General features: G+C 47.5%; 1 protein-coding gene across 17 annotated transcripts in view; it reads left to right on the top strand.

Annotated features, from left to right (window-relative positions):
* The window catches only part of LOC106742530 (CUGBP Elav-like family member 2), a 575,750-nt gene that overhangs the window by 211,546 nt on the left and 348,727 nt on the right, over positions 1-15,477 (top strand). For 13 of the 17 annotated variants that reach the window (XM_014615564.1, XM_014615562.1, XM_014615563.1 and 10 more), the window contains exons 2-3: positions 3,044-3,830; positions 7,121-7,853. In XM_014615564.1, coding sequence (XP_014471050.1) covers positions 7,651-7,853 — 203 coding nt within the window. In that variant the 5' untranslated portion in view covers positions 3,044-3,830; positions 7,121-7,650. The remainder of the gene's footprint in view (positions 1-3,043; positions 3,831-7,120; positions 7,854-15,477) is intronic. The other 4 variants (XM_014615554.1, XM_014615555.1, XM_014615560.1 and 1 more) reach the window with 1 other exon arrangement.

Genomic DNA, 15,477 nt, shown 5'->3' with positions numbered 1-15,477 from the left:
GCTGTTCTCGAGATATTTTCCCCCGATTCTCGTCTTCAATTATAAGCGGCGCGAATGGCTCACATTAACCGAAAAATTCACCGTCGACCTACATAGCGAAGCGCGCAGCGTTCGCCGGTGTAATTGGATCGGCAGACGTTTGTTGTGCTCCTCTCTGTGCGCGAGCTCACGGACTCGGGAGAGATAAATAGATTAGATAAATCGCATTAGAAGTACGATCTTGTCTCGCGTTCGCGCACGCCCACGCGCGAGAGAGAAGCGCGAGCGCGCGACTCCGCCGGGTGGAAATACGTCGCTCGTGGAGAGCAGCGCGAACTTTGGGATATAATGTTGAGTTAGGCCGTGTAAATAGTAGGAGCACCAAGCGCGCCAGAGAGATCCCTCGAAAGAACAATACCTCTTTGTCGGTCGGCAAACGCGGCTGTTCCGCCCCGGCAAACAAGTGGTGGTTGCTTAGCTATGCAATAACGATACTATCCTACCGCCTGCATTGTTATTTCGGTCGAGAACTAGACACACACTTCGCGCGCAGACCTGCTTATACCTGCCGGTTACTTACGTCTTCAACGCGTTTCGCCGTCTCTACACTGCATTTGCGCGCTCATCTGCGGAATAAGTCCTCGGACGATGACTCGCGAGTCATTTTGTGATTCGCATCGCGTGTGATATCGCATATCGACGATTCCGCCTTCCCTCTATATTTTAATTCTTTATTCATTGGTTTATTTATTTATTTATTTGTTTATTTATTTATTTATTTATTTATTTATTTATATGGGAATCATCGGTTTCGCATAAGCCAAGTACATAATTTACTGAGGGAAACATTTTAATTCCACCATAATAATATATAAAATAATATATGAGAAAAAGAAAAACAACTCATGAAGAGTCTAAATTCAAACGTTGATTAATAGTAATTTTCAGAGTCCAGTGACAAAATGAAAATCAGTGATACTACACAGTAAAAAATTGTGTGTAAATTTAACACATTTCACATGTTCCAAACGGCACAATCGAATTTTTTCGGTAGCTTTCTTGCCTAGTTTACTTAGATATTATATTTAAATTGCGCTTGAAGGGAATTTTTCCCAGAGCGCGGAATAAATTTATCTGTCTGTTATTTTCGAGTCTGAGATTGTGAGCTTTTTCTTCTCTACTTAGATTTCCCGCTACTCTCACTCGCCGCTTCTCGTCACCGACGTCGCATCCGTCGACCTTCCATCTTCGCACGTTGTCTCGCGAAATTAGCGTGTGTTATTGTTACACGAGGAACTAACGAAGCGGATCGCCATCGTCGAGACTGGAGTACGATTTTCGAAAACTTTTTACTACCGTTAGCGCGTGGCTTTATTATACTTTCCGATGAGCAAATCCGGCTACCGAAACTCGTTCACTCGTTTCAGTAGTTGGCGCTGACGGTATAACGCGGCCATTTCCTACGGAAACTTTCATCTCATAGGAGGCTTCGCCCGGCGAAAATATTGTATGGTCAAATATTTACACTTTGCATCCGTTGCATTTATCGGCTCAGCAACAATTTCGTTATCAATTCCGCTCGGTAACGTAATTTCGGAATGAAATACATCAGAGATGCGAGAGCGCGCGTAATATCAATCGGAACGAATTTTTAATTGCTGTATTGAATAATGCCCCGGTTGCGCGCGCGTTGTAATATTTCACGGACCTACGGCTGCTGATATTATTCATCGATCTGTTATTATTTACTTGTCAAATGACGTGTAACGCAATAAAGTCGTGAAATATGCAGGAGAGAGCGCTCGCCCGCCCGCTCTCTCGCCGGCAATTCGGATCTCCGGAACAATCTCGAAATCCGCGTATTTCTCGAAAGCTGTCGATCATGAAATAAACAGAGTCAATCGCACGGGGATCATCCGGGGAAATCATCCGGCGATCATTTTCCGCAAATCGGGGCGAGGGCCCCTCCGGTAATGGAGTCTCCCCCGCGTTTTACCGAGATCGCGACGACAATTAATGCCGAACGCTCGCTTCTACTCACGTTTTCTACACACACACGAGCTACGGTTTCATCTCACCGTTTTATTAGCGCTTCTACGGGCGCGCTTATCAATCGTACGTCACGCCATGCGCACATATCGCGTGCGTAAACCTCGAACTCGGCACTCGAAAAGATTTACGCTGCGGTCGCGTTCCTGAGTTATTATTATTATACGAAGGCTTTCGATCGGAAAAAGGCGCGTGACGAGTGTCACTCGACGTCGTCCCGGCCGTCTCCCGGCAATAATGCCGTAATTTACGGCACAAACGGCCATACATCCGTTAAATATTTCCCGCTCGCCTGCTTTTAACGGTTTGACGCGCACATTATCAGGCACGTACTTATGCAATAAACGTCAAATATCTCCCGTGCCGTTGCACCCACGAATGCTGCAGCAGCGGTAACAGCGCGCCGCCGTTCTCGAGAACGGTGGCGTCTTCTCTCGAGGGCCAGCCTCGCGCCGTCGTCGACGACGACATCGTTGTGCAAGTCACTGCAGCGCGACGGAGCGTTCCGAGTCTTATCTAATCTCCGGGAACGACGTTCCCGGTGTCTGCTTCATCGCCTCGGTAGTGAGAAAATATTGACGAACATTCCTTCGCTCTTAGCCCAAGCTGTTAGGGCGCTTTTAGGCCGCGCACGTCCGCTCTATGTGTCGCCCCGAGGACTCCTTCGCACACGTCATCGTGCACGCACGGCCTACGCTAATTACATCAAAACTCCTTCGCCGATTTCACTTTTTTCTGTCCGATCTCAGCCGACAGTTGCCACTCTTGATCTCGTTTCTCCACCGTCCGTCTCGATCCTCAACTCGATCTCTTGAACGGGGGAGGGGGGTAGAGTGTAATTGATCGGAATGTCGCGCGCAGAGGCTGATCACAAACGCTTCTGATAGTCCCGGCGCGATCGCGCGAAGGCTAACGCGAGAACTGCGCGTCGCTCAGCGATTTCCGGACGACTTCAACTTACGTTCACGTGAGACGCGCCGGCAGACGGCTTAACAGGTGTGACCATTCTTTGCAGATGACGACCGACATGGCGACGTCGTAAAACCGACGCGGCATCCCGTCCCCTCCCTCCTTCATGGACCATAAGCGATACCGCGTGGGGAACGAAATGCGCGCACTCGCCATCGTGGGACACCGTGAGAAACGCGCTCTTTAACGCGACTCTCGCTTACCCAAAACGTCGCAGGGCGATCACGCCATGGCGCATCGCCAGGATCGCGCGTGAACGATCCGCATGTCTCCTTAGAAAAGGAGAGAGAGAGAGAGAGAGAGAGAAAGGAAGACTCCAACTTCCTCATCGGGACGATCCGGGACAAGCTGGTGACTCAGGCGACGTGCTCGGCGCTGGTACCTGACGAAGGTGCATTCGGGCGATCGTAATAAAAAGAGGGAACGGAAGAAAGAAACGTGCGTGCCGACGGTAACGAGAAAATTGCGCGAACGCGGAGTTGGCGCGTCGACGTAGCAGCCGGGAACGTACGCGAGTGTCATAAAAAAGAGCACGCGAGGGATGCGGCCCACGGACGGAGGGTGGGGTCTTCGGGCACCGATAAGGCTTATCCGGAGATACGATGGCCGACAACTGCGCTCGTCGCCGAGTCGTCGTCAGTCGTAGTGTTCAGGTGCCGTCGACGAGATCGTCGCTCAGGTCGCAGTGATATCGTGATTCGTGCGTCATTCGTGAACGGCAGCAGCATCACCGCCACCACCATTAACGAGGAGGTGTCTTGAGTGTCTCGCTTCTCCGGATCAGACGCCCGGTGTGTGATACCGCGGGTGTCCCCGAGAGGGTTCTCCAGAAGGTACGGGAAGAGAGTGTACATGGCCTCGGTGAGCGGGAAGACGGTAAACGTGTCGTCGTAAAGTGGAGCGAGAACGATAACGGGCAATCGCCGCCGCGAGAGAGCAACTAATCGGCCTTTCCAGCTTGTCTCGAGTTTTTAATTTGACGCTTTAGCGCGTCAAGTGGCCGGCGACAAAGAGTGTCGACGTGCATCGACGGTGTTGGCAGAAGGCGGGGGGGAGGGGGAGTGGAAAAGGTGAGAGGAGGGAAAGTCGAGGGACGGGGAGGCGAAAATGTGTACGGGACAAAAGGCTTAGGTGGCATATCAAGATACACTTTCTCTATCCTCTCCTGCTTCGCTCCCCCTTCTCCTCCCCCCTCTCTCTCTCTCTCTCTCTCTCTCTTTCTCATTTTTTTTTCTCACCCTCGCGCCTCTTTCTCGCCTCCTCCTCGCTTTCGCTCTCTTTCTCTCGCTTCTCGTAAGCCGCGAACAGCGCTCCGCGTCTCCTTCATTTTCCCTTTATCTTTCCCGCGCTCACGCTGCAGCCCTGTGCGCTTTGTTCGGCTTCCGCCTCACGTGTTAAATTATGCGCGACCTCTTTGACATTTGACAACCACTGCAGTTCCGGTAATTACAGCCCCATCCTCGCCGCGAGAGCTCGCTCTTCTCTCTCTCTCTCGCTTCGCGCTCGCCTTCACACCGGCGGCTCTCCGGCGCCCTTCGTCTTTTCGCCCTCGGCGGACCTTCAAACGTAATCCATGGCTGGCCGGAATCCCTTCTTGTTTCTTACGTCCCGTCACCTCTGTTCAACTTCTCTTTCATTCTTCGTCGCGTAATGGCAGATTCGCAAGTAACCCGTTCGGTTCTCGCTCCTCGGTTTTATAAAAGCGGCAGGTCTCCGTATGTGGAGTCGATGTATCCACTTCGAATTACATCCACATTCGTTTCTCCCTCTCTTTCTCTGTCGAAATCCGCTTTATTCTGTATAATCGCCGGTAAAATTCTTCTTCGATCTCGTTGATCTCGCATGGCCGGTGACTAATGGCAGATATATGTTCTCATAGAATGTTAACACGTTCACAGTTCTAGAATGATTTAAACACACGAACTACGTTATCCGTGACTCACGTGTGATTCATGAACCGTGAACGTGTTGAAGTTACGAAATGCATTTATAAACAGACGTGTGATAAGGTTTACATCGAAAGAAAAGTGCTGTCGTTCAAGTAATATTTACTTGATTCAAATAAAATTGTTACTCCAATACTCCTTGGCAAATATTTACTAGAAAAGTAAAGATATAATTAATTATGATACAGTATGATATTTTCCTCGTGTAATTGGACATTTATTTGTATGTGTTGAAGCAGCTGCGACAAGTATTTATAATAGATTGAGAATATTAGAATTTATTTTTAGAAAATATTTACTCTCTCTGGACAGAAAAATCTGAATTTAAAACCATTAGGTAATTTATTCATAAATTAAGGTATTATTGCGTTCAAATAAGTATTTACTACAAACTGTTAAGATATACTTAAACTGATAAAAATATTACTTGATTTATATATATAAAAGGTTGAAAAACAGATCATTATATTTACTTGATTCTAGCAGTTTTTTCTGTGTACAAACTACAGTATGCGAATGTTCTATTGCGTTTATGTTCACAAATTTTCGGTAAACAAAGGTAACGGGATCATGACAAAATTGTCACAGTTATTGTTACCAAAATCTTTTATAAGACTACGAATATCCATTTCTCTTTCATATAGTGACTTAAAATTTGGGACGAGTTATATTTATATCTTCCCGATATTATCGAATTTGCACGTCATATCGTGCGCTCAAACAACGAAACTATAACAGTCCCGTAATTCGATTCTGAAACGTTAATTGTGTCCAATTCGAAAATATAACTCGCGATCATCGAGTCGGTCATACCGAATATAGCCCGTGCTCGAAACTTAAGGATGCATTGCCCATTAGTGCCGCATTTATAGTGGCACATCAAAGAGACTACTTATAAATTTAGTACTTATCAAAATTATGTTCCTCCATACATTTATTTTATTACCTAAATAATGTTAATTTGAAACGAAGTTGAGATTGTCATATATACACAATATTACAAGTACAAAAATATGATTATTTTCGTCTTTTCTAATTAATGCTGTATTTATGCATCCGTTGATCTTATAGAGTTTCAATATATACGCAGTGCAAGTTTCACCGAAATCTCATCAAAGTCACTTCACCTTGCAACCTCCTTCAAAATGGAGTAAATTTTGATTCAGGCTCTGAGTCAAAGATTTCTCGTGTAGATCAATTTATAATTTTCTCTTATGGACGATACATCCTTAAGAGATCCACCCGCCACGAAGTTCCCTCCGTCTCGGTTCCGCCGAAGGTTCAGGAGGACGCGCCGAATCTGCCGGCGAGCGCGCTTCTTCGCGCGCGGAAACTAATTCGAATTCGTTCCTCGAGCGCGCGCGCCGCCGAAGTTGACCGGCGAGATGCGCGCGCGAGAAAGAAAGGTAGCTCGCTTAAGTTAACCCGGGTCTCGGCAGCTACGCAGATGGGGAAGGACGGGAGCGAACGACCGCGGCGTCGGGGGGCAAGGGGCGGTGTGCAGAAGGAAGAAAATCGGACGGCGATACCGACCCTCTCTCCCGCTCGCGCACGAGTTTCTAATTAAACTTAAACTTTTAATTGACTCGTTGTAAAGCAGTTTCTCGTAAGAGGCCTTCGCACGCGTCCGCCCGCTCAGCCAGTTTTCCTCCACGGTGTCGGTCCTCCCTATATATCCCTTCACTCCCCTCGGCTTTCGTTCCCGCGCGTTTCCCTTGTCCTCGGCGTATTTTACGTGCCGCGCGTCCCCAAATTACGACGGCGAACACGCGCTCCGTGCACTTCGCAGTCGAGGACGTTATATCCGTGGGAGATGGTCGTACGGTATCGCACCTGCGGATAGACCGGCGTTACCATGCGTGCGGAGATAAACGAGCTCGGCCGGGCGAGATATGAAGGGGGAGCAGAAATAGATAGGCGCGTTGTTTGTACGCGCTCGACGCGTATCGGCGATTATTTCGTCGTATTTGTTGTCGCAGCAATTAGTTCGCCGGCGGGAGAGCAACCGGCGTCTCTCTCAATCTGTCTCTTTCTGTCTCTCTCCCTCGCGCGAGTCCGAAATCGAGAGCGCGAGCCGAAACAGCCCCGATTAAATCGAGCGATGCGTATCCCCCGATAACCAATCGATTCCGTGAATATTGATAAGACTCTTATCAGCCACCGGTACTTGTCCACAGGGTCTCGTATTCGCATCTGGGATCGTGTCGCAGCGTGGATCTCCTAATACAACGCTCCTCCGATACTCGTCTGTAACGATCTCGAGTTCGTACGAAAGGGACGTAAAAACGATCGAGCGCGAGAACTCCGCGAGGCTCCTTCAGCACGGGAGCGTGCTTCCACCGGGCGCGCCGCTTTTGCGTCGTCTTCGTCGTCCTCGCCGCTTTGGCGCGCTTTAAGTCCACGTGTGATGAGTGTGTGCTTCTTCCTGTGCTGAGCTCCCGACCGGTGGATCGGAACTATCCGCCGCGAGCGAATCGCCGCGGGAGGAAACGAAAGCGAAAGCGGAAAGGTGTGCGCGGGTGTGTTTGTCGTTCGCGCGTAGACCGTACGCTTTAGAGGTGTCGAAGCCTGCCTGTTCTCGCGCACGTACGGTAGAGTTTGAGGGTTGACGCCTTCAAACCGCAAGCGTACAATAATCCTGTCTTCCTCAAGGATAAACGAACTCGAGCGAGGGAGGCACCGAGAGCCGGTCGCCAGGCGGACCCCCATGAAAATGCTACAGTCGCTGAACGCTCTGGCGGGTAAAATCTCGCCGGGCTCACCCACCGACAGCAACGCCAACAAGGTGCACATGCATAACAACAACAACAACAATAACAACAACGTGGTGCACCACCACCATCCGTACTCGAAGCAGCAGGTCCAGCCGTCCCCGTCGCACTCGGCCAACGGCGACCAGAAGGAAAACACGTGAGTGTTTTTGTTATCTTTTACGCTGCAAAGCGGGATTTATCTTTGAAAAGAGAAAAAACATCGTATATGTATAAAGAGAAATCCCTTGTGTATTTTGTATTTTAAGTTCAATATCGCGCGCAATTTTTAGCGCACATTTGAGCACCGCGGAGGAAGGTATCCGCGATATACCGTTCGGCGCCACTTTGCGCGTTCCGTCCGTTTATTTATTTCTATTTCAGCGCTGCCATTCAGTCACTTAAAATTATTTTTCACTATTTTCTCTTGACAAGCCGCTGACAAACCCGCTGTATTTTCGACGCCTCTCTTGGTAAAACTGCTCCGAAAGCGTACTTGCTTTTGGCCTTTTTTCGTTCTTGTTGCGAACTTTCAAACCTTACTGTGAAAAGAATTCGCTATGCGTTGAATTATTTAAAGATATAAAAGTACATGTTAAGTTAAGTTTGTTGCTCAAGTAGCTTTAGTTACTCTCGGAATTTGGCAAAAAATATCACTTTTAGCCACTATTTTGATATCTGAGGGACCACTTGATCACCTTTTTTTGCCAAGAAGTAGCTTATGTCATCTCTTTTGTTTCGGTGACTGGATTGTAGCGACTCCCATCTCTCTCGCGTCACGCTGTTATTTTATCGCTCTCGACCTTGGTCACGTTGAGTTTTGCATTGTAAATTGCAATACGAAGTTATCGATTTGCGTTGTAAATTGCGATACGTTGTTATTAATACGCCATTATACCGTCCGCGGGAGGGGGGAGCACTTCCCCGATGATTTCCGGCTCTTCCGCGGAGCACTTTCTCGCCGCGCGCATATCCGACAGCTGAAGGGATCGTACGATTCATCGTCCACGCATTCGCTCATCCGTTACTATTCTCTCGCAGTACTGCGTTTTCTTCGCGAGGCGCCTTTTTCAGCGACAGCGACGATGGCCGCGATATTGCCGCTGAAACGCGGCTGTTAATCGCGTCGGCGAAACGCGACAATGTTCTCTCGCTCGCTCGCGCGCACGCCGCTGGATAATTACCCGGCTAACTTGAAAGTAGGTCGCCTATGTTGCGATTGCTCATTTCGCATCGTTAACAGAGGCTACGCGAATGCCTGCATTATACCGGACGGTTAAATCTCGCGACCCATCGGCAATCCGTTAAAACGTTTTGTTTGCCCGGCTCTTGTTTACACACATCGTACGGAACTGCGTGTTGCCATTTCAGGGTTAATTAACATATTCAAGAGGCGGTTTGCGGTAACATCGATCAACGTTATCCGCGGGTAACCGGCCCAGATGGTGGGGGCTTTCTTGTTCTATCTGCAGCAACGGGGCGAGGAGGGCGGCCGCACCGTCGCTGCTGCTTTTGTGTCCAGTAATTGTTACTTAACGCATTGTGCCGCTTGACGGACGGCGAAAGAGCGTCGTATACTGATAAATTTGGCACTATATGCCGCTCTGATCTAGATCGCGGCCGAATGTGTTACGCAACCGTGAGTAACTGAGTAACTCTTCCGGCGGCAGAGCTCCGCCTGGATCGTCCGAGTTACCATTTGCGCGCGCCGGGTTGAGTCGATCGCGACGCGCTCGAGATTCGCGGCAATGCCCGCGGAAATATCGCGAATGGAAAACCCTCGACTCACCTGGTGACCGATTAGCGATTGTCGAGAGAAGGAAAGGGAGCGAACGGAACGACGATGTTTTTCGCGTTTTTCGAGAAAACGAGCGGCTGTTGTACGCCGAATGGAAGAGAGGAGAGAGAGAGGGGGAGAGAAAGAAGAGAGAACCAGAGAGAATTCCTTCGCACTCGCGCCGAGAAGATGTTTCTGACGTTTTCTAAGTAATCATCGACTCGAAACTCCCGTCTGTCTCCCCCGGCGAGCTGTCTTGATCCCCGGCAGCGGGGAACAACCGGAAAATGCAATTTAACGCTTATCCGGTGCCGTTTGTGGTTCGCTTCTTTTTTCCATAATTTCATTGTTCACGAAAGCTGAGAATGAGATACTTCCCGGCATAATGGAAAAAACGTCCCGCGAGAGCACCCCGATACAAGTGGCTGCCTTCGTAACGGGAAATCGAGCGGAAGGGCGAAGGAAGCATAATATTAGAGAGGCGTAATACATAAGAAACGTTACGCTCTCGAAGACGCTCTCTTCCTCCTCCCCTTACTCCTTCTCCTCCTCGTCGTCGCCGAGTCGGGAATCCTCAAGATAACGTCTTGATTAGGAAAGATAAGATTTCTCGAAAATAAACAGAACGCGGCGGATCCAGTTTCGCTAATTGCATCTCGTGTCGGCCCTCGGCCGGTGAGTGCTCCGAAAAATGTGAGTCGCTCGCGCGTCACCGTGGATAACCCGTAACTTTTTCATAAGCACAGCTTTAAAAAGGCTGTTTACGGGTACAAAGAGGCGGGCTCCTAGAACAAGGGCTCACGTTTCTACTCTATGCCCCTTCTAATGGAAAAAGTATTTATGCGCGGAAAATGTCACGACGCTCTTCATCATCGTAAAGTCTCCTCTTCAGCGTGCCCCGGTATTCTTTTAAGAATCATAAAAGAGAACGAGAGAGAAAGAGGGAAAAAGTGCGGAGAAAGGGGCGGGTTGGAAGGAGAGAGAGGGATGGCGAGTTCGCAGAGAGGAAGATTCTTTCCCGTCGTCGAAAGACAACGGGGGCGGGGGTGTTGCCGTGGTGGCAAAGGGCGCCCCTTCTTCATTATTTCGTTACGTCGCGTAAACGTGCCTCCGTAGAATGGGATGGGAGTGAAGGCCTAAAATAACTCGCCGGCATTCCGCGATGTGAAAGATAGAGTCGGATCCTCTCACTCGGTCTTGGCGCGACATTGCGCACCGTGCTTCTCTTCTCCGTCTCTCTCTCTCTTTCTCTCTCTCTCCCTCTCTATCTATCTTTTCCTCTCGCACCTTCGATCCCTGAGTCTTCTTCTTCTTCATCTATTCCCCGTAGAGTCCCTGAAATATGTATCCGTCTCTCTTATGTAAAACGCGTGCGATTCGGAGGGCGGAATTCCTCGTCCCTGAACTCTCCAGGTACGCGCCGTTACGCCGCAGTTTCGAACGCCGAAGTTTCGAACGTTTCACGAAATTGCGAAATCTGGTTGTACAAGCTGCAAAGGCGCGCTTTTTTTTTGTTTTAAGCAACTAGTTTGTTTTGCGCTCGGTAAACAGTAACTCACCGATTGGAAAAGTCCTCGAAAGAAGGCCGGGGAAACGCTCATTTATCGGAAACGCGTCGTTTAAGGAAGGAAACGTCGAAAACACGTCGAATACACGCGGTTTGACTCGCGTAATTAGTTTCCGCGAGCATAAAAGGAGGAAGCGTAAATGAAACAATGTGTTCATTGCATCAAAGTAATTTTATCGTAGAACGTCGGATTTTCAGTTGACGATATTAAGGGGCCCCTACATAAGTTTATTAGTTACTGAAAGAAGTACTTTCCTATAACTTATAACTTTCATTTAACTACACGGAACAAAAATACTGTTGAATCAATCAAGTTTCCAACAGTAGCGTAATTAGAGAAAATCTTCGTAATTCAATAGCAAATATTAAAATTATTATGTTATGTATCGTTTCAATAATTAAAGTATTAGTTTTAATCGCATCACTATTGAATCAACGAGATTTACTCCAATTACGCGTGCTGTTGGAAATGCTATTGATTCAACAACATTTTTTCCGTGTATATAAATAATAAATGTTAATTTTTAGCGAAATTAAAAAAGAAAATACGCACAAATATGCAAAAATATGTGATATTATAAACATGGAGATACTATTTATTTTTCTTATTAATGCTTTATTTATACGTCAATTGAACTAATAAAGGTATGCACTTAATAGAAAATGATATATAAATATTTAAATATATATATATATGTATACATATATCGCAAATATTACTATAAATTGTAATTTTCTATGGTTATCTTTTCAAAACAAAATAGTTAATAATCCTGAAATTTTTGTATAAATGTCGCTCTAATAGCCCTTAATATTACAATAGTTTTTCTTATTCATACATTTTAAAATTAACATTTTTAATGTGATTTAGAAAAAATTAAAAATAAGATATTAATCTCTGAAGGGATACATATAAAGAGTGTCATCTTTACTTACGAATATTTAATTTCCGAATGGTCAATTGTTTTCTAACTTTACAGACGTATAAACAGTATCAATCCATCAATATACAGCTAAAACTTCAAAGTTAAAATTTGAAATTCCCAAAGGAACGGTGTGACGGTCCAAAAATATCTTAAAATACCATCCGATATCGTCTAACATTTTGTTCGCATTTTTCCAAATGAATGATGCGCTTTATTAATTTCCACAAAGTCGAGGGAATTTTTATTTCATGTCCCACATATATCAGAACGTTGCATAAAAGAATGAACGCGATCTATTGGATCGCACGAGTTTAATGGTCGCGGTCGGTACTGATAAATCTCTCCTTTTTATTTTTTATTTTTTTAATATAATCATCTAATCCGCTCCCTGCCAATATATCTCGCGGAACGGCATAGTTAAATAGAAAGTGTAACATATTGTCGCGCGCGTAATACCGGCTCGGGACAAATGGTACGTCGATGCGTTCGCGCGCCCGCGTCGATGTTTATTTTAATTTTACGCGATGTAAATATGGCCCGCGATGCAGCCGCGTGACGCGCTTATAATTTATGGTGTCATGCGTCATACATCACCGCAATGAGCAGTGTTTCATCACGTCATATACTTTAATAAACGACGACGCATAAACAATTTTGCACCGATAAGTGTGTGATACGGTAATCTGGCCTCCCTTTCAGAATCGTCAAAAGAGCGCGAGTTTTGCTGAAATCGTTAGGCGAGTTACGCGAGCGGACAAATTAACGGGCTCGACCGGTTTCCTTTCGAGCAACGGTTTAACGGCTCGAGTAAGAGCTTTAAGTGATATGTGCGGCTCTGGGGAGGAATTCGTTTAACAGAAGGGTCGCCGTGGACCCTAAAGATCGCGCGCGCGCGCACGAGGGTTCCTTTATCTCCGATTCGAATACCCCACTGGCCTGTGGAAACACATAGAAATTAATTTCTACTCGTCGACAGGAACGATTCCTATCTGCGCCCGCCTCGGAGAACGATTAGGACACCCCGCACTGGGTTTGCTCGCAGTGAATTACGTAAATATTTGTTGCCTCCGAGAAGCGAGAATGGCGGTCCTACGTGCCGCATTTGTCGCATTATCGTCGCCGTATCTAGAGACACCAGCTGATAACGATTCTTATCAGAATTATGCCGCCATGTTACTCTCTCTCTCTCTCTCTCTCTCACACGCACACACACACACTTTCATCGGGACAGAGAGGCAGATGTTCTCGTTTCTCGGATGATATCACGGTTATATGTCTTTGCGCAACGTTGATCTAAATTTAATAATTCGTGCACTTCCACCACTACCAGCAGCGACACACGTCGTTATTCTCCACTACGGCTCTCAAGTATTCGAATATCTGATTATCCGGATATCCGAGATCGGTTCCAATTCGACCACTCAAACCCGCCCTATTTGGGTAACCCGGATAATCTATATACAAGTTCAGACCAGAGTCGATATCCGGATCCGAAGCTGGCGTCGGATACGAATTCAGAACTAAGATCCGGATCTAGATTCGAGATGCGGATCCAGAAGCAGCGCTATAGCCTCCTTTCCGCGACGTTGATTGGTTGTTTCGAAATTTCGATCTCGTTGTATGTCGTTGCTTATTTCGAGTGGCGGTTATCGCGAACGGCTGTCATTGTGGAAGTTACGCGTCTTGACAGTTCGTAAGTTACAAAAAAAGTTAAATCCTCGAATAACAAAGTTTATGCAGTCACACGTGTAACAAGGTGGGTCGGATCTGACCGGTAAAAGTATTCTGTAATTTTTCCAACTAATTTTGTCAACTAGGCATTTTTATTCTCATAATGAGTTAGAAAATATTTGGAAGCAAGAATATATCGCAAAATATGTCAAATACGTGAAATATGAAATACATTGCGTGTAAGATCGTTAAATATTCGAGAGGGACCTAAGTTACCGCGATCGTGTCTGTTTTGGTCGGCTCCGCCGCGAATTTAGATCCGGATTCGGCTTCGACTTCGGATTAGGCCCTGACTCTGACTTCGAAACCGGATCTGAAGCGTCACATTGATCCGCTACCCGAATAATCGGGGTTAGATCCGAACAATGTTGGAGTCCTACTCCCCACTTGCCCTACATCCGGTTTTTGCGCGTCCGTGACGTGCAACACGCGGCGCAGAGGCCGTGCGCCGCGGACCTGTCGGGTTTTTGCAAAAATGCATCGCTCTCCCGGCTTGTTAGCCGACGGTGTTCATCGATCATATCCCGGAGCTGTCATGTCGCCAATACGCATTTCTCCGCGTGCCATTAATCCGCGGAGTCGCGATACTTGCGGGCGGCGCGCAGCGGCAACGTTGCGAGATTGGGAATTATATTATCCGACAGGAATTGGAGCTCTCTGCAAACAGCATTGCCGCGCCATCCATCTTCCTATCGGCAACCTCCGACGAACTTGGACGATAGATCATTTTTCTATCTTCGGGGTTGTCGTATCCGGTCACGTATCCTGTCTGTGGATCCTCGCACGCGCGCGCTCTCTCGGCGCTTCGAAGTCGGCTTCGTGCGCGCGCGCTGAATCGCCGCGGATCGCTCCCTTCCCTCCCCCGAATTCGTCGACGATCCGCTTTCAGGAAAATTAAATCCGAATCGATGAAGCGTCGATAGAACGTCCAAAATCCTCTTTTCCGCGCTTTTACCCCCCGGCCGGCGCGGAATCGACCGCATGTACGCGACAGACGACACCGTCGTTGTCGCTGTCTGGAACAGAAACGGGGAAACACTTAAAATCCGCGCGAAGCTGTAGCGGTGCAATCCTGTCGGAAGGATCGGGAAGATTTACCGAAGCCACTGACGGAAATCAAGACCGTTGGGCATAAGGAGTGGGGAGGGGGGAGGGGGTGAGTGAGCTCGCGGTTGTACCCATTGTTAGGCTTCGGTACTTCAGCGTCTCTCGTGCGGGCGAACGTTTTAACGACGTTTAGCGATCGTTTCTCGACGACGGCGACGGAAAGATGGAACAGATAATACACGTCGGAGAGTTTCCGTTTCCCCGACTCGGTGAAATAAAATCACGAACGTTGATCTTTTGTAACGGGACGTAGGAGAGCCCGGTGGACCTTTTAATTTATATTTTATATAAATACGTGCGAGAGAGAAGGGAGAGGGGGGGGGGGCGAGAAAGAAGTGAAGTGCGGGACAAGTGGATAAAAGCGGGAGATGTGACGTTCAAAGTTATCAACTTTTAAACTTTGACAGAGAACTGAGAGTCGAGTTACTCACTTTCCGCGAGCGACTTTCGAGTTACGGTGGAGGGAGAGGGGAGGGGAGGGGGCGTGTGCAAGAGCTCGTTTTTGAAATGAAATCGTCGAGTAATTGTACCATTAATTATTCGATTCAATGTAAATGGCAAGGAGATTCTCTCACGGAGACATTACTAATACATACGACACTCGATAGAAATCAATTAACGCGCGAGTCGCACCTCTTTTGAATATCAATTCCGTCCCCCCCCCCCCCCCCCCCCC

Source organism: Dinoponera quadriceps, unplaced genomic scaffold, assembly GCF_001313825.1.
Source record: "Dinoponera quadriceps isolate SergipeBrazil2010 unplaced genomic scaffold, ASM131382v1 scaffold113, whole genome shotgun sequence".
NCBI classification, from domain to species: Eukaryota; Metazoa; Arthropoda; class Insecta; order Hymenoptera; family Formicidae; genus Dinoponera; species Dinoponera quadriceps.
This window is presented reverse-complemented; position numbering and strand designations above follow the sequence as displayed.